At 39.9% G+C, this 24,861-nt stretch overlaps 1 protein-coding gene across 1 annotated transcript in view; it reads left to right on the top strand.

Moving 5' to 3' along the window:
- LOC150087634 (O-acyltransferase like protein-like) overlaps window positions 1-24,861 on the top strand; it is a 252,648-nt gene that overhangs the window by 82,660 nt on the left and 145,127 nt on the right. The window contains exon 6 of the mRNA XM_090369839.1: window positions 9,422-9,596. Within this exon, the coding sequence (XP_090225965.1) occupies window positions 9,422-9,596 (175 nt within the window). The remainder of the gene's footprint in view (window positions 1-9,421; window positions 9,597-24,861) is intronic.

Below are 24,861 nucleotides of genomic sequence, written 5' to 3' on the forward strand. Positions count from 1 at the left end.
CTGCTGGAACGAGTACAGAGAAGGGCAACAAGATTAGTGAATGGAACAAAGGGGTGCTCTTACGAAGAAAGGCTTAAGTTTTGCAAATTACAGTGTCTGGAGACTAGGCACCAGCGAGGTGATCTGATAGAGGTGTATAAAGCCTTGAATGGTTTAAGCATGCTCAATGCTGATGGGATTCTTCCTCTAGCTCAGAAAAATCACCTGAGAGGGCATAAATTCAAATTGAGGAAAGACAGATGTAGGATAGACGTGCGGAAATTTGCCTTTAGCCAGCGGGTGGTTGGTTGGTGGAACAGACTTCCATCCCTTGTGGTGGAGGTTGATAGCCTAAATAAGTTTAAGGCTCAGCTGGACAGGTATTTTGAACGAACAGAGGGGTGAAGTGGAAGTGGGCTTTTTTTTTTTTTTTTTTTTGGCTGATGCTGCATAAGCTTGCTTTCTTGCATCAAATGCCTCTACTAATGCTAATGCTAATGCTAAGTGAGAGGTCCTCTAGGCACTTCAGATCACAACTTGGTGATTGTCTCTTCTCCAATGGAACCTTTATCTCATGGCTATTCCCAACCTCGTGTTATTTGGCATTACAAGAATGCAAAATATGGGATGACCTGCAAAACTTCTTTTCTTCTTTTCCTTGGTTGGATTACTGTTTCAAAACTTCTGATGTCAACGTTTGCTCAGATCGTGTCAGTGAAATTATTCTTGCAGGAATGGAATACTTTATCCCACACTCCACTTTAAAATCTCGTCCTTTATCTAAACCTTGGTTTTCCAATCAATGTGCTAAGGCTGTCCAAGAGAAGAAGGTTGCATATCGTAATTGTCTTGTTTCTAATTCTTCAGTTTCATTTTCTGCCTACACCAAAGCTCGCAACAATTGTAAAGCAGTTATTAATCAGTCCAAACTAGAGTTTGAACAGGCTAAGAGTCGAAAACTTGCTTCTTGCCCTAATGGTAGCCGAGCATTCTGGTCTCTTGCCAAAGCTATTGGCCGCAACTTTTGCCCATCTCTGCTCCCACCTCTATCCAAACCAGATGGTTCTTTGTCACTTTCAGCCAGGATAAAGCTGACCTGCTAGCATCCCATTTTTCTTCCAGCTCACGTATTGATGATCTTGGTAAAACACCTCCCACCATTCCCAACATGCTCCATTCAATGCCTCCTGTGGTTTTCTGTCAAAAGGATATCAGAAGGATTTTATGAATCTTGATGCTAAGAAAGCTCCAGGTCCTGATGGTATTTCTCCACTTGTTCTCAAAACCTGTGCTCCTGAACTTACTCGTATTCTTTGCCGCCTTTTTTTCACTTTCTTATTCCAAAGGTGTTTTTCCTTTTGCTTGGAAATTTGCTCATATCCAGCTAGTTCCTAAAAAGGGTGACAAATCCGTCCCATCCAATTATTGTCCCATTGCAATTACCTCTACTCTTTCTAAAGTAATGGAGAAATCAATTAACCGCCAACTCTTAAACTACCTAGAAACCTTTCGTCTGATCAACGATCGCCAGTATGGAATCCGTCAGTGTCGATCCACTGGTGATATTCTAGCTTATGTTACCCATTTATGGACTAATTCAGTGGAAAGGTTAGGTGAAACACAAGTAGTTGCTCTTGACGTCTCAAAGGCGTTTGATCGTGTTTGGCATAAAGGTCTTCTAAACAAGCTTCCATCTTATGGTTTGCCAACTGTTTTTAGTAATTGGTTATCCAGTTTTCTCTCTGATCGCTCACTGAGGGTGATGATAGATGGCTCTCTGTCTTTTAACTTCTCCACTAATGCCGGTGTCTCCCAATGTTCAGTTCTTTCCCCCACTCTTTTCCTCTTGTATATCAATGACCTTCTTCCATTGACTGCAAATGCTATCCATAGTTTTGCCTTTGATAGCACAATGCATTCAACTTTCCATTTTGAGAAACCTTGTCCTGCTCAATCAGCTTCAACTTCTCGAAAATCTGCTACCAATTCCTTAAATGCCGATCTTCAGGTAATTCTCAAGTGGGGCAAAGACAACTTAGTTGATTTCAACCCTTCTAAAACTCAATCTTGTCTTATATCTTGCAAAAAGGATTCTTCTGCTCCTATGCTTATCTTTAGTGACACTGCGATTTCTAGGCAAAATGATAAATCTCTTTTGGGGATTACCCTGACTTCTAATTTCTCTTGGCACAAGCACATTACAAATATTGCTTCCTCTGCATCTAAAAAACTTGGTTTTCTCTTTCGCTCTCTGCGTTACTTTTCTTCCAAACAGCTGCTCACTCTGTATAAAATGCAAATACACCCTGCCATGGAATATTGTTCCCACATCTGAGGTGGTGCCCCCCAAAACTTCTCTCAGGCTTCTTGATTCCATTCAGAAGAGGGCCGTTAGGTTAATTAATAATTCATCTCTAACAGAGTCTCTCCACTTGCTTTCTCATAGACGCACTGTTTCTGCTGCATGCCTCTTCTACAGATACTTCCATGGGCACTGTTCTTCTAAATTGGCTTCTATAATTCCCGCTCTCTCTTTCAAAACAGTCCAAACACATGCCGCCACCAGCCAACATCCATTTACTGTCCAACTTCAAACCCACAGAACCAACTTTTCATCTTCCTCATTTATTCATTCAACTGCAGTTTTCTGGAACAACCTTCCTTCATACGTATTTCCTGAAAATTACAATCTACAGAAGTTCAAGTCCAATGTCAACAAATATCTTCTTTCGTCTTCTCAGCCTCCAACCCAAGCACGGTACTAAGTACTATAGGTTCTAATACCTCTCGTGTTTGGGTTTCACATAAAAAAAAAAAAAAAAAAAAATACCTGTCCAGTTCCTTCTTAAATTTATTTAAACTATCAACTTCCATGACAGATGGAATATTGTTCCAGCAATTAACCACCCGCTGGTTAAAGGTAAATTTTGGCACATCTATTCTACATCAGTCTTTTCTTAATTTGAATTTATGCCCCCTTAAGTTCGTAATCTGAAAAAGTGGAAGGATCCCATCAGAATTTAGCGTGCTCAACCCATTCAAGGCCTTATACACCTCGATCAGATCACCGCACAGGTGCCTAGTTTCAAGCCACTGCAATTTGCAGGACTTAAGCCTCTCTTGGTAAGAGGATCCCTTCATTCCCCTCACCAATCTTGTTGCCCTTCTCTGTACACGCTCAAGCAAATCTATATCCTTCCTAAAATGAGGCCTCCAGACCTGTACACAGTACTCAAGGCATGGCCTGACCATTGCCTTATACAGAGGGACAATCACCTCCTTTTCCCTGCTAGCAAAACTCCTATATATATATCATTGACAAAACCCCATGATCTGCCCTGGCCGCCTGTCTGCATTGCTCAGAAAATTTCATATCTGACTGCACAATTACTCCCAGGTCTTTTACATTTTCTACCACTTTAAGTGTAGTACCACACAGTTGGTACGTTTCTCTGGGGTTACTTCTACCCATATGCAGTACTTTGCATTTGTCAAGGTTAAATTTCGGTTGCCACTTCTTAGCCCATCTGCCCAAATTTTCTAGATCCTGTTGCAGTAGCACACTACCATTACTGTCATTAACAACCCTGCCAACCTTTGTATCATATGCAAACTTCAACACTAAGCCTGATATACCTTCATCAATATCATTAATGAATATACAAAACAACAGTGGACCCAACACCGAACCCTGCGGGACTCCACTAATAACATTAGTCCACGAAGAGCAGCACCCATTGATTACCACCCTCTTGTCTTCTCCCACTCAACCATCCTTTTATCCATTGTAGCAACTTACCCTTAATACCATTCTGGTCCAATTTGTACAATAGTCTTCCATGTGCAACAGTGTCACAAGTTTCCTGAAATCCAAATATATCATATCAAAATTATTTTTTTGCATCCAGTTCCTTTGTAACCACATCATAATATCCTATAAAAATTTGTTAGACAAGACTTTCCCTTAACAAACCCATGCTATGTCTGAATTATTGCTGCACTCTTGTCTAGATGATCCTGCAATGCATCTTTAACCAGTGACTCCATTATTTTACCCAGAACAAAAGTTAAACTAACTGGTCTGTAATTATACATGTCACCCTTTGATCCCTCTTTGTGAATTGGGGATACATTTGCACATTTTCAGTCCATGGGGACCTCCCCTGAGTCCAAGGATGCATTAGCATTAGCATTAGCATTAGTACAGGCATTTGATGCAAGAAAGAAAGCTTATGCAGCATCAGCCAAAAAAAAAAAAAAAAAAAAAACCACTTCCACTTCACCCATCTGTTTGTTCAAAATACCTGTCCAGCTGAGCCTTAAACTTATTTAGACTATCAACCTCCACGACAAGGGATGGAAGTCTGTTCCACCAACCAACCACCCGCTGGCTAAAGGCAAATTTCTGCACGTCTATCCTACATCTGTCTTTCCTCAATTTCAATTTATGCCCTCTCAGGTGATTATTCTGAGCGAGAGGAAGAATCCCATCAGCATTGAGCATGCTCAAACCATTCAAGGCTTTATACACCTCTATCAGATCACCTCGCTGGTGCCTAGTCTCCAGACACTGTATTTTGCAAAATTTAAGCCTTTCTTCGTAAGAGCAACCCTTTGTTCCATTCACTAATTGTGTTGACCTTCTCTGCACTCGTTCCAACAGCCCTACATCCTTCTTAAAATGAGGCCTCCAGACCTGTATACAGTACTCAGGGTGTAGCCTGACCTTCGCTTTATACAAGTGGATATTCACCTCCTTATCCCTGCTGGAAAAATTCCTGTATATCATTGAAAATACTCCATGAGCGACTCTTGCAGCCTGTCTGCACTGCTCAGAAAACTTCATATCCGCCTGCACAACCACCCCCAAGTCCATTTCATTCTCTACCACTGTCAGTGTACTACCACAGAGTTGATACGTTGCTCTGGGGTTGCTGTTTCCCATGTGTAGTACTTTACATTTGTCAATGTTAAACTTCATTTGCCACCTCTCAGCCCATCTGCTCAACCTTTCCAGATCCTGTTGCAGCAGCATAGTGTCAGTAGTGTCCTTGACAACCATGACAACCTTTGTATCGTCTGCAAACTTGGACATTAAGCTTGATATACCATCATCAATATCATTTATAAATACAGAAAACAATAATGGACCCAATACTGAGCCCTGAGGGACTCCACTAATAACATTAGTCCATGAAGAGCAGTGTCCATTGATTACCACTCTCTGTCTTCTCCCCCTCAACCACCCCTTTATCCATAGCAGCAATTTGCCTCCAATGTCACACTGCTCCAATTTGTGTAGCAGTCTTCCATGTGCAACAGTATCAAAAGCCTTTCTAAGATCCAAGTATATAATATCAAAGCTATTCCCTGCATCCAGTTCTTTTGTGACTGCATCATAGTATCCAATCAAATTGGTCAGGCAAGACTTCCCCTTAACAAAACCATGCTGTGTCCGAGCTGTAACTGAAGTCTTGTCTAAATGATCCTGCAGTGCTTCTATAACCAGTGCCTCCATTAATTTTCCTAGAACAGAAGTTAAACTCACAGGTCTATAATTACTTGTGTCAGCCTTTGATCCTCCTTTGTGAATTGGGGTCACATTTGCACATTTCCAGTCTATGGGTACCTCCCCTGAGTCCAAGGAAGCTCTCATAATTATGGCTAAGGCTTTGCTTACTTCCTTTGCTGCCTCCTTTAATATAACTGGATAGATCCCATCCACCCCGGGTGCTTTTCTTGTGTTTATCTTCAACAATTTCTCCTCCACTTTACTCGCAGTTATTTCAAGATTCTGTAGCTTACTGCTAGAGTTGAATACACCTCTGGCATTCCCCTCGCTGAATAACTCCTCATGTGTGAATGTCGATGCAAAATATTCATTTAGTTTGTTAGCTACCTGAGCAGGATCATCAACAGTTGACCCATCAATATTAAGTGGACCAATCTGATTCATCCCCTTCCTTCTAGAGTTTACATAAGTAAAGAACTCTGCTGTTTTTCTTTGCATCCCTTGCCAAAGATTTCTCGTAATCTGCCTTCGCCTGCCTAACCTCCTTTGTAACTTAGTTGCATATCAACTTGTATCTATCATAGGCTTCTGGGGCGCCTCCGTAGCCAGGTGGGAAGGAGCAGCAGTGCATAGCACATGCTTCTTGATTAGACCGGGGTTCGAGCCCGTCACCACCAAATACGGAGTATGCGGAAAGGTCAAGGAATGACCACCGCATATCCCGGAGCAATATGGCCTTAGTTGCTAATGCTCCTAAAAACCAAATAACAAACAAACAAACAAACATCATAGGCTTCTGTGTCATGTGTTAATTTGTAAGTATCCCATGCATTTTTCTTCTCTGCCATATGCCTCAATAGTTCATCTGACATCCATTTTGGCCTAAACCTTGGACAATATTTCTTAGTTGGTATGTAAAGCCTAGTAGCTTCCAAGATAAGTTCTTTGAATGCTTCCTATTTTGAATTTGTTGATGGTAACATCATCAGTTGGTCCCACTGTATAGAATTTAAATACTGTCTCAGTCCATCGTAGTCGCCTTTACGGAAGCAATAACCCTTCCCTTTACCCCTAATGGTAGTTACCTCTTTGAGTAAATCCCACTTCAGCACACTGTGATCACTGCCACCTAGTGGTTCATTTATCTGCAGATTCTTAATTCATGAAGAATCATTGCTGATAATCAAATCAAGAGTATTACTCCTTCTAGTTGCCTCCCGAACATGCTGATATAGAAAACAATCATCCAATAAATCCACAAAAGCCCTGCTAGTGTGTGAGTGACCAGCCCCCAAATTCCAGTCAATATCTGGGAAATTAAAATCTCCCATTATAAGACTCTCTGATTTACTGGCCCACTCTATTTCCCTGTACAGTTTCTTATTATACTCATCAGAGTCATTAGGCCTATAGCACACTCCTACTCTCAATTTTGATCTCCCAATGCTTATATCACACCAAACTGACTCAACACTGCACTGTCCAGCAATGTCGACTGGCTTCACTTCCTTGGTTTTTATGTGTTTCTTAACTAATAGCATAACCCCTCCCCCCTTCCTATCCTGTCTATCCTTTCTGTAGACGTTGTACTCCCCAAATCCCAGTTCTGCATCCCTTATATCTGTGTGACACCACGTCTCTGATATCCCAACAATATCTGCCTTTGATGTTTTGAGCAATACCTCAAATTCATCAAATTTGTTTACTAAACTCCTAGCATTGGTGTACACGCAAGTATACCTGCACCTGTTTCTATTCTTAGCTACCCTAACAGAACCCATGTGTTTACTTGTACCGCAATGGCGCCCAGCAGTCTCTCAAAATATCAAGAATCTATTTCACCTCTGCCAGTGACTACTGTCAATCTATTGGTCTTTGTCTCCCCCCAAGCTAGCGCTTTTCCAACCCACCTAACACTGCCTCGATAGCATCAGCAAATATTCTTGCACCCTTTCTATTTAAGTGTATCCCATCCCTGTAGAAGCAATCTCTCCTGTTAACAAGTACAGTCCAGGCTGAAAAAAATTCTACCCCTTGAGCCTTTCACAATCTTTCCAGGGCCGAATTGATCGACAAAGCTCTCATCATATACTCCCTCCTATCGTGTCTGGGCAGAATTGCAGACACTTTCAAATTCAACCCTAATTCTCGGCTTTTGTTCAACAGTGACCTGTACTTGTTAAGTAATTCTGCCGGTCTCCTACTCTTAATATCATTAGTGCCAACGTGTACAACTATATCACCTTTTGTGCCCTTAAAAGATGATATTCGCTCTACAACGTCATCAACCTTTGCCCCTGGCAGACATACCCTGGTCCTGTTCCACCTATCCTTTTTACAAAGCATGTTCCCCGTTTCCCTGACAACAGAGTCACCAACAACTACTAGTTCCTTCGGGACCAGCGCATTCTGCCTTGGGGGTTGCCTCTGTGTCACGTGATGCCCAAGGGCAAGCTGTGGCGTTGATGTGGGCAGCTGAGAGCTTGATGGGCCCCTCAGTTTAGTTTCTTCGAGGGCATTCACCCTGTCCTTCAAGTTCTCATATAGGCCCACAAGAACGCTGAGTTGTTGCCTGATATCGATACACTCCATGCATCGCGCACACACAAAGACATCCTCTATGGCAGTATCATGTCCCGTACCCGATTGCTCTGCAAACATCAAGCAAACAGTGCATTTTATAAGGCTGTGAGTCAGAGGACAACTGCCCCCCCTCAGTTCTGCTCTGAGCCACAGCACTTCCATTAGCTTGAGCCTTTTGCTTTGCTGCTCTGGTCTGAGTCATGATTTTATTAATTAATTATAATTAATTATGTTACGTTATTAATTATGTTACGTTAGTAATCTAAGTCGTTATATGTATTTATTTAAAGTACAATTTAACTGCTATCGAAGTTCAACTAACGCTATCTAGTACGGTATATAACCATCGTATCACAAAGGCGGGAACTTATGAACTTTATATTTTTATATCTATGGACACTTAAGTATTAATTTACTTTCAAATCTTGCTGTCTCAATTCAGAATAAACTAACGAACCTTACTAGGTCTATAAGCTACTTACAGAAATAATTCGATGCAAAAAATATTCAATCAAGCGGCTAAATATGGCTAAAGAACTTCTCGTTCAGCGGAGTTGCAAACACGTGGATACCCTTACCGATACTTTTATGCTCTCATAATTATGGCTAAGGATTTGCTTAGTTGCTTTGCCTCCTCTTTTAATATAACTGGATAGATCCCATCCACCCCAGGTGCCTTTCTTATGTTTAACTTCAACAATTTCTCCACCACGAGTTGTCCTCCAATTAAAATTTGGAGGACAACTGCTCTCCCTGAGTTTTCCCCAGAGTCACTGCACTCCCACTAGCTTGAGCCCTTTTCTTTGCTGCTCAAATTTTCATACAAATTCAATATAATTAAAAATACTGCATTAAAGAAATATACATAATGCAGTAATAACACCATGCACCAGTTATGCTATGGAATTTCCATTATTAATTATACTTAACTAAAATTCAAATGTTTTTATCACTAAAAACAACATGGCAGTAGAAGTCAAATGTGGTTCCTTAAGCAATTAAAAATTAATGATAAGTAACAAATTCAACAAAATAATCAGAGAATCTCAAATAATAACTATACTTCTAATTCTAAATGAAAAGTTAATTTTTCAATGAAATGCACTGATATTGTTGAGGCATTTCTCCCTTGAAATATATATTATTATTTATGTAGAAAATAATCAGTGTCATGCATTTTAAAAAAATGCATGCCACTAGCTAATTGCCACATGGGTAATTGCCTATGCATTGCTTCACACTAGATTTCTGTGATAAAAGAAATATTCTTCTATACATGCATATACAAATAAACTAAAAAAATATTTTCATTTATGTTTGCACTATATTAACTGTGTTTACTCTCAGTGGCAACAGGTTCTTGGCTGGACTCTTGCTGCATTTTTCTGTGGTAGTGTTGTGTATGGCCTTTACAATGTGGAGCTGAACGTTGCTGAAGGAGCTATTTACAATACATTTGCTCGTACAGCATGGGGACTTGGTTTAGGTTGGGTAGTCTACGCTTGTCTTACAGGTCATGGAGGTAATAAAATTTTATTGCATAATTTCATTCCTGTTATTTTCTTTTTCTTCTACATCTGTTCTTATTACAGTGCATAATTCTAATAATGGTATTGCATTATTCATATTTAAATTCTGTTGTGTAATACCTTGTATGCATATACTGAGCATTTTAACTGCAGTAAACTAAATACTGTAAATTTAATACAAAATACATGACTTGTTTTTTTCATCATAATAATGCTATCATTTTCGGATATCTGAATTAATAATTTTAGAATGCCACAACGTTTGAGGAAAATTAAAATAATAGACTACTTGAATATAACTGCAGTCTTGATAAGACTGCAGTTATAGTTCAGACACTGCAGTGTTCATTACGAGGAAATCTTTTCTGACCAATTTGATTGGATACTACAGTATGATGTGGTCACAAAGAAACTGGATACAAAAAATAATTTTGATATCATATACTTGGATTTCAGGAAAGCTTTTGATATTGATACACATGGAAGACTACTGTACAAAGGGTACTAGGAAAGTTTTGCAATATGACGCAACAATGAATCACAGGAAGCTGCTTGTTGCTGCATGTTGAGACATGTTCATACGTGCATAGTAGCCACTGCGCCAAGTCGATGGGCTCAGTTATTCATTAGTAGTGAGAGTGTAAAGTGCTTGCGATGGCATCGTGGTCACGAAATGAGATAAGGACAGTTTTGCGGTATAATTTCGTGCGTGGTTTAACCATAGACCAGTGCTTAGAAGAAATGACTCTTACACTAGATGATGATTGTCCACATCGTACAACGATATTCAGGTGGTATAGAGAATTCCAAAGGGGAAATTTCACTCTGGAGGATTCTGAGAGGCCGGGAAGGCCACGAACGTCAGTTACGGAGGAAAACGTTACTGCTGTGAGGAAAATGCTTGACGAAAACAGGCGAGTGACCTACCAACAGATAGAGGATACTTTGGGCCTAAATGCACCAGCAATTCGTTCGATTCTGCAAGATCATTTGCACGTGAAGAAACTTTGTTCTCTCTGGGTGCCGCATCAACTGACTGAAGAGAAGATGACACGACGTGTGACTTGGTGCCGGGAGATGTTAAAAAAGTTTGATAAGGGACAATCTCGGTATGTGAACAACATCTTGACAGGTGACTAGACTTGGCTGTACTATTACGATCTGCCGACCAAGGCTCAAAACAAAGTTTGGGCCTTTGATGATGACGACACACCCGTAATTGTCAGAAAATCCCGATCTGTAAAGAATAAAATGATAGCTGTATTTTTCAAATCGAGTGGAATTGTGGAACGTGTCATTTTGGACACGCAGAAGACAGTCACAGCTAAGTGATATACTGAACAATGCCTGCCGAAAGTCATTGGATCTATGAAGAACCTGCGGCCAAAGTCAAGAATGGACACCTGGTACCTCCATCACAATAATGCTCCAGCTCACCGTGCCAAAGTCTGCACCGAATATTTGACCACGACAGGACTGAAACTTCTCGAGCACCCTCCCGACAGTCCAGACCTTGCTCCCTGCAACTTTGCACTGTTCCCGCATGTGAAAATGAAGCTAAAAGGGAGGCGGTTTTCCAGTGATGAGGACCTTCTACGGGCTTGGGACAACGAGTGTGCTTTACTCCCTAGTGAAACTTGGCAGAACTTTAAAGATTGGTTTCGGAGGATGGATGGAGAGGTGTATTGAATGTAGAGGAAATTACTTTGAAAAAATTAAATAAACAAAGCTGTATTGCAAAACTTTCCTAGTACCCTTTGTACAAATTGAAGCAATATGGCATTAAGGAGAAGTTGCTGCTATGGATAAAGGAATGGTTGAGTGGGTAAAAGAGTGGTAATCAATGGACGCTGCTCTTTGTAGACTAATGTTATTAGTGGAGTTCCCCAGAGTTTTGTGTTGGACAAATTGTTGTTTTCTATATTTATTAATGATATTGATGAAGGTATATCATGCTTAATGTCCAAGTTTGCAGACAATACGAAGGTTGGCAGGGTTGTTAATGACAGTAATGACAGTACACTGCTACAACAGGATCTAGAAAAGTTGGGCAGATGAACTGAGAGATGGCAACTGAAGTTTAACATTGACAAATGCAAAGTACTGCAAAGTAACCTCAGAGTGACATACCAGCTGTGCGGTACAACACTCAGGGTAGTGGAGAGTGAAATGAACCTGGTGGTAGTTGTGCAGTCAGATATAAAGTTTTCTGAGCAGTGCAAACAGCTGCCAGAGCAGCTCATGGGGTCTTGACAATGATACATAGGAATTTTGCTAGCAGGGATAAGGCAGTAATTATTCCTTTGTATAAGGCAATGGTCAGACCACACCTTGAATACTGCATATTGGGCCGACCGGGCTAGCCGGGTGGGTAAAGTGCCTGCCTGGCAACCCAAAGGTCGCAGGTTCGAATCCTGCCTCGGGCTTGGATCAAAGTAGTGCAAAAACCTTGGGAGGTGCATTATGGTCACAGAAGCCGATGTGCCAACAACTACAAAAAAAAAAAAAAACAAAAAAAACTGCATACTGGACTGGCGACTTCATTTTAGGAAGGATGCAGTACTGCTGAAATGAGTAGAAAAGAGGGCAACGAGATTGGTGAGAAGAACAAAGGGTTGGTCTTACCAAGAAAGGATTAAATTCTACTTGCAGCATCTAGAGACTACACATCTGTGATGTTATCTGCTGATAGGAAAGCTCAATGCTGATAGGATTCTTACTCTTGCTCAGATTTTGCGCTTGAAGGGGAATAAATGTAAATTGAGGAAAGTCAGTTGTAGAATAGATGTGCAGAAATTTGTCTTTAGCCAGTGGGTGGTTGATTGCTGGAACAAACTTCCATTTGTCGTTGTGGAAGCTGAAAGCTTAAATAAATTCGTGGAACAACTGGACAAACCTTTGGCACAAATGGATGGATGAAATGAGAAGTCTTTTTTTTTTTTTTTTTTTTTTTTCACTGATGCTGTATAAGCTTGCTTTATTGCATCATATATCTCTATTAATGTAATGGTAATTGAGCAGATACCTTGCATCAATCATTACAATCAGTCTAACTTCAGATGAAAAACCCATCATAGAAAGGAGAAACTATATAAGTCAAGCTGAGAAGTATGAAATCAACACCTTTACTATAATTCAGCAAAGTCAGTAACTATAGATCAGTTAGTCTAACTTCAATAGTAGGAGAAAATCGTGGAAGCAATAATTAAAAATTAAATACAAGAGCATCTAATAGAAATGGAATTCTGAAGGAAATTCAGTATAGTTCTGTAAAGGGAAAATCTTGTTAAACTAAACTAAAGACAGGCAGAATTACTTAACGACTACAGGTCACTGTTCAAAAAAAGCAGTGAGTTAGGGTTGAATTTCAAAGTGTCTGCAATTCTGCTCAGACACAATAGGAGGGAGTATATGATGAGAGCCTTGTCAATCATTTCATCCCTGGAGAGATTGTGCAAGGCTCAAGGGATAGAATATTTCTCAGCCTGATCTGTGCTCGTTAACAGGAGAGACTGCATCTACAGGGATGGAATATGCTTAAATAGAAAGGGTGCAAGAATATTTGCTGATGCTATCAGGGCAGTTTTAGGTGGGTCAGAAAACTGCTAGTTTGGAGATGCATGGACTAATAGATTAATGGTAGCTGCTGGCAGAGGTGAAAGTGATTCTTGCACTAATTCTATTGGAATGACTAGCAGCCTGCAAAACAAGATGCAGGGGATTTCAGAGCCTGCAGGGAGTCATTGCAGTACAAGTAAACACATGGGATGTGTTAGGGTAGATAAGAATAGGAACAGGTGCATGTATACTTGCATGTACACCAATGCTAGGAGTTTGGTAAATAATTTTGATGAATTTGAGGTGTTGGTCAAAACATCAAAGGCAGATATTGTTGGGATATCAGAGATGTGGTGTCACACAGATATAAGTAATGCAGAAATAGAGTTTTGGGAGTACAATGTGTACAGGAAGGATAGACAGGATACGAAGGGAGGAGAAGTTAAACTATTAGTTAAGAAACACAAAATCCAAGGAAGTACAGCCAGTCCACATGGCTCGATGGTGCAGTGTCAAGTCAGTTTGGTGTGACATAAGCACTGGGAAATCAAAATTGAGAGTAGAAATATGTTATAGGCCTAATGACTCTGATGAGTATAACAAAGAACTGTACAGGGAAATTGAGTGGGCCAGTAAATCACAGAGCCTTATAATGGGGAATTTTAATTTACCAGATATTGATTGGAATTCGTGGGTTGGTCACTCACACACTAGCAAGGCTTTTATGGATTTATTGGATGATTGTTTTCTACAGCAGCATGTTCGGGAAGCAACTAGAGAGAGTAATACTCTTGATCTGATAATCAGTAGTGATTCTTCATGCATTAAGAATCTGCAGATAAAGGAACCACTAGGTGGCAGTGATCACAGTGTCCTGAAGTGGGATTTACTCAAAGAGGTAACTACCATCAGGGTAAAGGGAAGGGTTTTTGCTCTCGTAAAGGTGACTACAGTGGTCTAAGACGGTATTAGTAGTATTAGTAGTAGTAGTAGTAGTGGCATGTGATGCAAGAAAGCAAATGTATGAGCTTATGCAGCATCAGCCAATAAAAAAAAAAAAAAAAAAAAAAAAAAAACACACCATTCCCTCCAAATGCCTGTCCAGTTCCTCCTTAAATTTATTCAACTTATCAACTTCCACAACGACAGATGGAAGTTTGTTCCAGCAATTAACCACCCGCTGGCTAAAGGCAAATTTCCGCACATCTATTCTACATCTGTCTTTTCTTAATTTGAATTTATGCCCCCTTAGGTTCGTAATCTGAACAAGTGGAAGGATCCCATCAGAATTCAGTGTGCTCAACCCATTCAAGGCCTTGTATACCTCAATCAGATCACCGCGCAGGTGCCTAGTCTCCAGCCACTGCAATTTGCAGAACTTCAGCCTCTCTTGGTAAGAGAATCCCTTCATTCCCCTCACCAGTCTTGTTGCCCTTCTCTGTACACACTCAAGTAAATCTACATCCTTCCTAAAATGAGGCCTCCAGACCTGTACGCAGTACTCAAGGCGTGCCCTTACCATTGCCTTATATAGAGGGATAATCACCTCCTTATTCCTGCTAGCAAAATTCCTATATATCATTGACAAAACCCCATGACCTGCCCTGGTAGCCTGTCTACACTGTTCAGAGAACTTCATATCTGACTGCACAATTACTCCCAGGTCTTTTACATTTTCTACCACCTTAAGTGTAGTACCACACAGTTGGTACGTTTCTCTGGGGTTACTTCTACCCATATGTAGTACTTTGCATTTGTCAAGGTTAAACTTCAGTTGCCACTTCTTAGCCCATCTGCCCAAATTATCTAGATCCTGTTGCAGTAGCACACTGCCATTACTGTCATTAACAACCCTGCCAACCTTTGTGTCATCTGCAAACTTTGACATTAAGCCTGATATACCTTCATCAATATCATTGATAAATATACAAAACAACAGTGGACCTAACACCGAACCCTGTGGGACTCCACTAATAACATTAGTCCAAGAAGAGCAGCACCCATTGATTACCACCCTCTGTCTTCTCCCACTTAACCATCCTTTTATCCATTGTAGCAACTTACCCTTAATACCATTCTGCTCCAATTTGTACAATAGTCTTCCATGCGCAACAGTGTCAAAAGCTTTCCTGAAATCCAAATATATGATATCAAAATTATTTTTTGCATCCAGTTCCTTTGTAACCACATCATAATATCCTATCAAATTTGTCAGACAAGACTTTCCCTTAACAAACCCATGCTGTGTCTGAATTATTGCTGCAGTCTTGTCTAGATGATCCTGCGATGCATCTTTAACCAGTGACTCCAATATTTTACTCGGAACAGAAGTTAAACTAACTGGTCTGTAATTACTCGTGTCACCCTTCGATCCCCCTTTGTGAATTGGGGATATATTTGCACATCTCCAGTCAGTGGGAACCTCCCCTGAGTCCGAGGATGCTCTCATAATTATGGCTAAGGGTTTGCTTAGTTGCTTTGCCGCCTCCTTTAATATAACTGGATAGATCCCATCCACTCCAGGTGCTTTTCTTACGTTTAACTTCAACAATTTCTCTTCCACTTAGCTCTCAGTTATTACAAGATCATTAAGCACCCTGCTACAATTTGATAACCTTCTACCATTTTCAAACCTTAATAACTCCTCATGTTTGAATGTAGATGCAAAATACTCATTCAGTTTGTTTGCTATCTGAGCAGGATCATCAACAGTCGAAACATCGATGTCAAGTGGACCAATCAGATTCATCCCCTTCCTTTTAGAGTTTATATAAGTAAAGAAATCCTTGCTGTTTTTCTTAGCATCTTTTGCCAAGGATTTCTCGTAATCTGCCTTCGCCCTCCGAACGTCTTTTGTGACCTGATTACAGATTAACTTATATCTGCCATAGACTTCTGAGCTTGATAATTTATATGCATCCCATGCATTTTTCTTCTCTGTTACAAGTCTCATTAGTTCATTTGACAACCATTTAGGCCTAAACCTTGAACAATATTTCTTAATAGGTATAAAACTTTTAGTAGCCTCCACGATTAATTCCTTGAATGCTTCCCACTTAGAATTTACTGTTGGTAACATCGTCAGTTGATCCCACTGTACAGAATTTAAAAACTGTCGGAGACCACTGTACTCGCCTTTACGGAAGCAAAAACCCTTTCCTTTACCCCTGATGGTAATTAAATCTTTAAGTAAATCCCACGTCAGTACACTGTGATCACTGCCACCTAGTGGTTCTTTTATCTGCAAATTCCTAATACATGAATGATCACTGCTGATAACCAGATCAAGAGTATTACTTTCTCTGGTTGCCTCTCGAACATGCTGCTGCAGAAAACAATCATCCAATAAATCCACAAAAGTCTGACTAGTGTGTGAGTGCCCAACCCACAAGTTCCAGTCAATATCTGGGAAGTTAAAATACTCCATTATAAGACGTTCCCATTTACTAGCCCACTCTATTTCTCTGTACAATTGTTAATTGTACTCATTCGAGTCATTAGGCCTATAACACACTCCTACTGTAATTTTTGCTTTCGCAGTGCTTATGTCACACCAAACTGACTCAACAGTGCACTGTTCATCTATATCAACTGGATGCACTTCTTTTGATTTTATGTTTTTCTTTATTAACAGCATAACACCTCCTCCCTTCCTATCCTGTCTATCCTTTCTGTACACATTGTACTCCCCAAATTCCAGTTCGGCATTCCTTATATCTGTGTAACACCACGTCTCTGATATCCCAACAATATCCGCCTTTGATGTCTTGACCAACACTTCAAATTCATCATATTTATTTACTATACTTCTAGCATTGATATACATGCAAGTATACATGCATCTATTCCTATTCCCAGCCACTCTAACACATCCCATATACCCACCTGTTTCACGATGACTGACATCCGTCCCTGAAACCCCCAACATCCCTCGCTCCAGCTCGCTACTTATTCTAATAGAAGTTGTGCAAGAATCACCTTCACCTCTGCCTATGGCTACTGTTAAACTATTAGTCCTTGTATCCCCCCAAGCTATCAGTTTTCCGACCCACCTAACACTGCCTCGATAGCATCAGCAAATATTCTTGCACCCTTTCTATTTAAGTGTATCCCATCCCTGTAGAAGCAATCTCTCCTGTTAACAAGTGCAGTCCAGGCTGAAAAAAATTCTACCCCTTGAGCCTTGCACAATCTTTCCAGGGCCGAATTGATCGACAAGGCTCTCATCATATACTCCCTCCTATCGTGTCTGGGCAGAATTGCAGACACTTTCAAATTCAAACCTAATTCACGGCTTTTTTTCATCAGTGACCTGTACTTGTTAAGTAATTCTGCCGGTCTCCTACTCTTAATATCATTAGTGCCAACGTGTACAACTATATCAACTTTTGTGCCCTTAAAAGATGATATCTGCTCTACAACGTCATCATCCTTTGCCCCTGGCAGGCATACCCTGGTCCTGTTCCATCTATCCTTTCTACAAAGGATGTTTCCCGTTTCCCTGACAATAGAGTCACCAACAACTACTAGTTCCTTTGGAACCAGCTCAATCTGCCTTGGGGGTTGCCGCTGTGTTGCATGATGACCAAGTGCAAGTTCTGGCGTTGATGTGGGCAGCTGAGAGCCTGATGGGCCCCTCAATTTAGATCTTTCGAGAGCATCCACCCTGTCTTTCAAACTCTCATATAGGCCCGTAACAACGCCGAGTTGTCGCCTGATTTCCTTACACTCCTTACATCGCGCACACACAAAGACATCCCCCATGGCAATATCATGTTCCATTCCAGATAGTTCGGCAAACATTTCACAAGTTGCACATTTTTTTAAGGCTGTGATGCATTGGAGAATCGCCCCCTCAGTTCTCCCCCGAGTCACAGCACTCCTGCCACTTTGTGCCCGTTGCTTTGCTGCTCTAGTTTGGGGCATGAGATTTTAAATTAATTAGATCAATAAATTAAATTAAATGTCAATACTACGCTATCTAATAGAAACAGTGAAGCGTATTACTGTTTCTATAATTATACGTTAGAGCTACCTAACTACCTCAATTAAAAAATTTGAATTCCCGATCACTATATACAAAACAATGCCTGCAATATTCGAATGAAATAACGGTTTTATAAAGTATTACATATATCTACAAAAACTGTTTATACAAATAAAAATAAAAATAACCAGCGTAATTAGAACTATAAGACAACGTATTAAGTACAATATAAAATAACAATTATGTAAATAATAAGCAAAAACTTATCATTTTTTTCGGAGCCTGTAAGTCGCAGCTGTATTTTCTAAAGAGTATTTAAATTCTATATGGTGGGACCAACTGATGATGATACCAACAGCAAATTCAAAATGGGAAGCATTCAAAGAATTAACCTTGGAAGCTACTAGGCTTTTCATACCAACTAAGAAATATTATTCAAGGTTTAGGCCTAAATGGATGTCAGATGAACTAATGACACATGTGGCAGAGAAGAAAAATGCATAGGATGCATATAAATTAACTGGTGACATGGAAACCTATGATATATATAAGCTGGTCTGTAACAAGTCACAAAGGAGGTTAGGCATGCAAAGGCAGATTACGAGATAACTTTGGCAAAGGATGCAAATAAAAACAGCAAAGAGATTTTTATTTATGTAAACTCTAGGAGAAAGGGGAAGAATCAGATTGATCCACTTGATATCAGTGGTTCAACTGTTGATGATCCTACTCAGATAGCTAACAAACTAATTGAGTATTTTGTATTTACATTCACACATGAGGAGTTATTCGGGGAGGGGAATGCCAGAGTTGAATTTAACTCTGGCAGTGAGCTAGATCGTTTTGTAATAACTGAGACCAAAGTGGAGGAGAAATTGTTGAAGATGGGATCTATGGGTTGGATGGGATCTATCCAGTTATATTAAAGAAGGCAGCAAAGGAAGTAAGCAAACCCTTAGCCATAATTATGAGAGCTTACTTGGATTCAGGGGAGGTACCATGGACTGGAGATGTGCAAATGTGGCCCCAATTCACAAAGGAGGATTAAAGGGCAACACAAGTAAGTACAGACCTGTTAGTTTAACTTCTGTTCCAGAGAAATTAATGGAAGAACTGGTTAAAGAAGCACTGCTGATCATCTAGACAAGACTTCAGTTATAGTTCGGATGCAACAGGGTTTTGTTAAGGGGAAGTCTTGTCTGACCAATTTGATTGGATACTATGATGTAGTCACAAACAAACTGGATGCAGGGAATAACTTTGATATCATATATTTGGATCTTAGAAAAGCTTTTAATACTGTTGCACATGGAAGACTGCTGCACAAATTGGAGCAGTGTGATATTGGAGGAAAATTGCTGCTATGGATAAAGGGATTTTTGAGTCGGAAAAGACAGAGAGTGGTAATCAATGGACACTTCTCTTCATGGACTAATGTTATTAGTGGAGTTTCTCAGGGTTCAGTGTTGAGTCCATTGTTGTTTTCTGTATTTATAAATGATATTGACGATTGTATATCAGGCTTAATGTCCAAGTTTGCAGACGATACGAAGGTTGGCAGGGTTGTTAACGACACTAATGACAGTACACTGTTGCAACAGGATCTAGAAAAGTTGAGCAGATGGGCTGAGAGGTAGCAACTGAACTTTAACATTGATAAATGTAAAATACTGCATATGGGAAGCAGAAACCCCAGAGTAACGTATCAACTGTGTGGTACTACACTGACTATGTTAGAGAATGAAAAGGATTTGGGGGTAATTGTGCTGGCAAATATGAAGTTTTCTGAGCAGTGCAGACAGTTTGCAAGAGTAGCTCATGGTGTCTTGTCAATGATATACAGGAATTTTTCTAGCAGGGATAAGGAGGTTTTCTCCCCTTGAGTACTCAAGGCCACACCTTGAGGACTGTATACAGGTCTGGAGGCCTCATTTTAGGAAAGATATAGAGCTGCTGGAGCGAGTGCAGAGAAGAGCAGCAAGATTAGTGAATGGAACAATGGGTTGCTCTTAAGAAGAAAAGCTTAAGTTTTGCAAATTACAGTGTCTGGAGACTATGCACTTGCAAGGTGATCTGTTTGAAGTGTGTAAAGCCTTGAATAGTTTGAGCATGCTCAGTGCTGATGGGATTCTTCTTCTTCCTCAGAATAATCGCCTGAGAGGACATAAATTCAAATTGAGGAAAGACAGTTGTAGGATAGATGTGCAGAAGTTTGCCTTTAGCCAGTGTTTGGTTGATTGCTGGAACAAACTTCCATCTGTGGTTGTAGAAATTGATAGCTTAATTAGATTCAATGCAGAATTAGACAAACATTTGGAGCGAGTGGATGGGTGAAGTTAGATGATTTGTTTTTTGTTTTTTTTTTTTTGTCTGATGCTATATAAGCTTGCTTTCTTGCATCATGTGCCTTTACTAATGCTAATGCTAATTAGTATTAACATATGGTGTAAGGAAGCCCAAAGTCCGTTGCTGCTCCAGCAAAAAATAAAAAAATAGATAATGAAACTACCTCTATAACTTCCTCCTCACGTAGGTACTTATCCAACTGACCTTCAAACCTCCCTAAGCTGACAGCCACAACCAGTCATGGAAGTAAATTATTCTAGTAATGAACAGCTTGCTAGCCAAAAGGAAACTTTCTACAGTCCAATCAAAGCCTCTTACTCTGTAATTTGAATTTATGGTCTCTAGTTCTGTAATTATTTATAACAGTGAAAATTTCAACATCATTCATTTTACTTTCTCCTCTCAGACCTTATACACTTCAATTAGGTCTCCTCTAAGGTGCATAGCTACCAAGCTTTGTAGCCCACCAATTTTAAGTCTTTCATCATATGGAAATCCTTTTGTCAATCTCTCCAGAATTGGACTCTATCAAAATATTTGACTCTGTCCTGCCGAAAAGGTTACTGTGTAAACTGGAATGTGTTGGCAGTATGAGAGGTAAGTTTTTTAGATGGATTGGTGGAATGGCTGTAGAACAGGAGTTGGAAGGTTGTGATTAATGTTGTGGTTACTTTTCAGATTGGGCTAGTGTTAAAAGTGTAGAGCAGCGTTTCTCAACTTGTGTGCGGGAGTATGCTTCAGGTGTGCTGCAGAAAATCAAATGAAAAAATTTAATAAATCCAAGTTTTATAATAAAAACGAATTCAAATAAAAAATCAGTTTATTAATGTTGCACAAATCCCAGCACCTTTCAGTGGTAAATGTGATGTCACATTTTGATTCATAGTACTAGATCTGTTCACCTTTATTCAGCCATTCTTATCACTTGAGAGTGTCTCACCCAGGCACTCTGCAGTTGCATAAGTGCAACTTGTAAGCAGCATAAGAAATTCCTTTGTGTTTTAAAAGTAGTTTTTGTGTTTTTATCTCTAAAACGTCATATTCAGTTAATTCCTATAGAACAGGTATTTTCAATTAATTCCATTAGTTTCTAGAAGTAACTTTAATTTTTTTTAGAAATTATTAGTGATGGATAAATATTTAGTGAAAGAAAATCAGAAGAGGTAACTTGATAACAACGAGCTTGGAGAAAATGACAAAAACAAAAACGAGCAACCACCAACATCAAAAAAGAAGAAAATATGTTGTAAATATGATGATTATTTGATAATGGGATTTTCTTATACTGGTACCCAAGATTGTCCTCAACCTTTGTGTGATATGCGGTTTAAAATTGTCGAATGAATCAATGGTGCTGATCAAATTGCAGCATCATTTTTCTACGAAAACACAAGAATTTGTCATTGAAAACTGTGGAGTATTTTAAAGACTTCAGGCCTCTCTACCAGAAAACAAGGTACAGAATTTTATAATATGACTAAAATATCTGATAAAGCACAAGAAGCCAGCTATTTAGTAGCTGAACTGGTGGCAAAAAAAAAAAAAAAGAAATTTCACCTGATTTCAGAAAGTCTGATTTTTATCAGCATGTCAGGTAATTGTGAAAAGTATGTTGGGAGAGGAAGCTGAAAAAAAAAATTATGACAGTACCACTTTCGAGCAGCACAATTAGCAGGCATATAAAAGAAATGTCCAATGATATTGAAGAACAAGTTGTTCAGCATAATAATAATTTTGGGTGACTAGTTGCATTGCAAGTAGATAATTCCACAGATATTAGCGGGAAAGCCTAATAAATAGCGTTTGTCAGGTTTATCGAAAACGACACAATTATTAATCTTTTTGTTGTAAAGATCTCACTGAAAGAACAACCGGCCAAGATATTTTCAAAGTAATGAATAATTATTTACAAAAGTGTGGTATTTTATGGAAGCCGTGTGTTGGCATTTGTACCGACGGTACTCCCGCGATGACAGGAGCACTAAAAGGATTTGTAAACTTAGTAAAATGACACAATTCAAATAGTATTACAACACACTTTTTTCTATTAGAGAAGACATTTGTACCCGATTTAAAACTTGTACTTGGTCAAGCGGTTAAAATGGCCAATTATATCAAAACTAGACCCCAAAAAATACATATTTTTGGAAAATTATGTGAGGAACTGGAGTCTGATCATTTCTCTTTAAAAATGCATACTGAGGTTCGGTGGCTATCAAAAGGAAATGTGCATAAGCGAATGGAAGAGTTGCACGAGGAAATGTTCATATTTTTTTCACTGGAGCAGTCAGAATTTTGTGATTATTTAAGTAATAAAATTTGGTGCTGTAAATTAGCTTTTCTAGCTGATTTATTGATGCAGCTTAATAAATTAAATATCAGTGTGCAAGACCAAGTGGAAAATTTACTCACTTCTACTGACAAATTGCTTACCCTTAAAGAAAAGTTGAGTATATGGAAAAAATATGTAAATGAAAAAAAATTAGAAATGTTTCCCTCGACTGCCAAAACAAATTATACTAAAATAATTAATGTAATAAGCGAAACATTAGAGCTGTTAAAGACAAAAATTGAGCATTACTTTACATCCCTTGATACCAAAAAATATTTGTGGGTAAGAAAAAACCCATTTGCAACAAAAAACCTTCCAACATTAGAACTTAATTTGCAAGAGGAAGAAGAATTGGCTGAGATCTGTAGTCACCAGTTGCTGGAAATTCACTTTAATAATGCTAATATTAGCAAAATTCAAAATTAATATCCATGAATTTTGGAAAAAGCCATTTTATTGCCATTTCCCACTTTCTACTTGTGCAAAACAGGGTTTTCTGCTTTAAATGAGATTAAATTTAAAAAAAGAGAGAGAGAGACTAAAGTCAGTAGAAGAAGAGCTGAGAGTAAGCCTATCCACAATAAATCCTTGTATTGAAAAACTGTGCACCTCCCATCAAACCCAACCATCTTTTGCCGTTAGCCAGCGGGTAGTTGGTTGGTGGAACAGACTTCCATCACTTGTTGTGGAAGTCGATAGCCTAAACAAATTTAAGGCTCAGCTGGACAGGTGTTTCGAGCGAACGGAGGGGTGAAACGGGAGTGGTGTGTTTTTTTCTGTTGTTTTTTTTTTTTTTTTTTTGGCTGATGCTGAATAAGCTTGCTTTCTGGCATCATATGCCTCTACTAATGCTAATGCTAATCTGACTGATTCTTCTTCTTCTTTGGTCCTTAGCTGGCAGCTGGGGGAGGCGGTTGGCCACGCAACCAGTATGCTGCTGTAGGTGCCGCAGGGTTTTGGACTTGCTCTGTGATGTTCTTCCATACCTTACGATCAATGGCGTCAGTCCTGGCCTGGTTAAGGTCGAGACGTTGGCTCCTCAAGTAATTTTCCACTTGCTTGGCCCACGTTTTCCTAGGCGCGGTCCGTTGGATGCTCCATTGGGTGGGTCGTTGTCTCCAAAGGAGTCTGGATGGTATTCTGTTCGTGCCCATTCTACATACGTGGCCAAACCATCTAAGCCTTCGCTTCTGGATTTGGTCGGCAATGGTTGGTTGCTGTTGGCATCTGGCGAGGATGGTATCATTAGTGATGCGGTCACGAAGAGAGATGCCCAAGATCTGCCGCAGGCATCGCATTTGGAATACCTCAAGTTTGTTCAAATCTAACTTGAGACAAATCCATGTTTCCGATCCGTAAAGAAGAATGGGCAGAATCAAAGTCCGGAAGAGTCGGATTTTAGTCTTTGTGGAAATGTTGGTCCTCTTCCACAGACACCATTTGAGCGAGGCGAACGCAGTGGCCGCCTGTCCAATTCTGCTGTGGATTTCCATGGTGGATGCAACTTTCTTCTCCTGGACCAGCAACCCAAGGTATTTAAAGTCCTGCACTTGCTCGATCTGGACGCCTTCGAGATAGATGGTGGCTTGCGACCCATCTGTTGTCAGGGCCTTTGTCTTACCAGCATTGATCTTCAAACCGTATGGCCGGGCAATGCGGGCAATGTCGTAGAGGATGTCCGTGGCTTCAGCGTCGTTACTGGCAAGGATAGCACTATCATCAGCAAACATCAGGTCAGTCATATAGTGATCCTTGTCATATTGTATGCCCTGTCTGTTTCTGAATGCTTGCCTCATAATGGCGTCGACCACGATGTTGAAAAGCAACGGGGAGGCTACATCCCCTTGGCGGACTCCAGTTTGGATGGTAAATTCCTCAGATAAATCATTCTGGATGCGCACCTGGCTGGTTAAACCGTTGTATGCAGTTTGGAGGAGTGTGATGACTTTTTGAGGTACATGTTCAACCTCTAGTAGTTTCCATAAGGCAGGCCGGTGGACACAGTTGAAAGCAGACTTAAAGTCAATGAAAACAA

This window comes from Mastigoproctus giganteus, chromosome 3 (genome assembly GCF_048544385.1).
Source record: "Mastigoproctus giganteus isolate SK-2022 chromosome 3, ASM4854438v1, whole genome shotgun sequence".
Taxonomy (NCBI): domain Eukaryota; kingdom Metazoa; phylum Arthropoda; class Arachnida; order Uropygi; family Thelyphonidae; genus Mastigoproctus; species Mastigoproctus giganteus.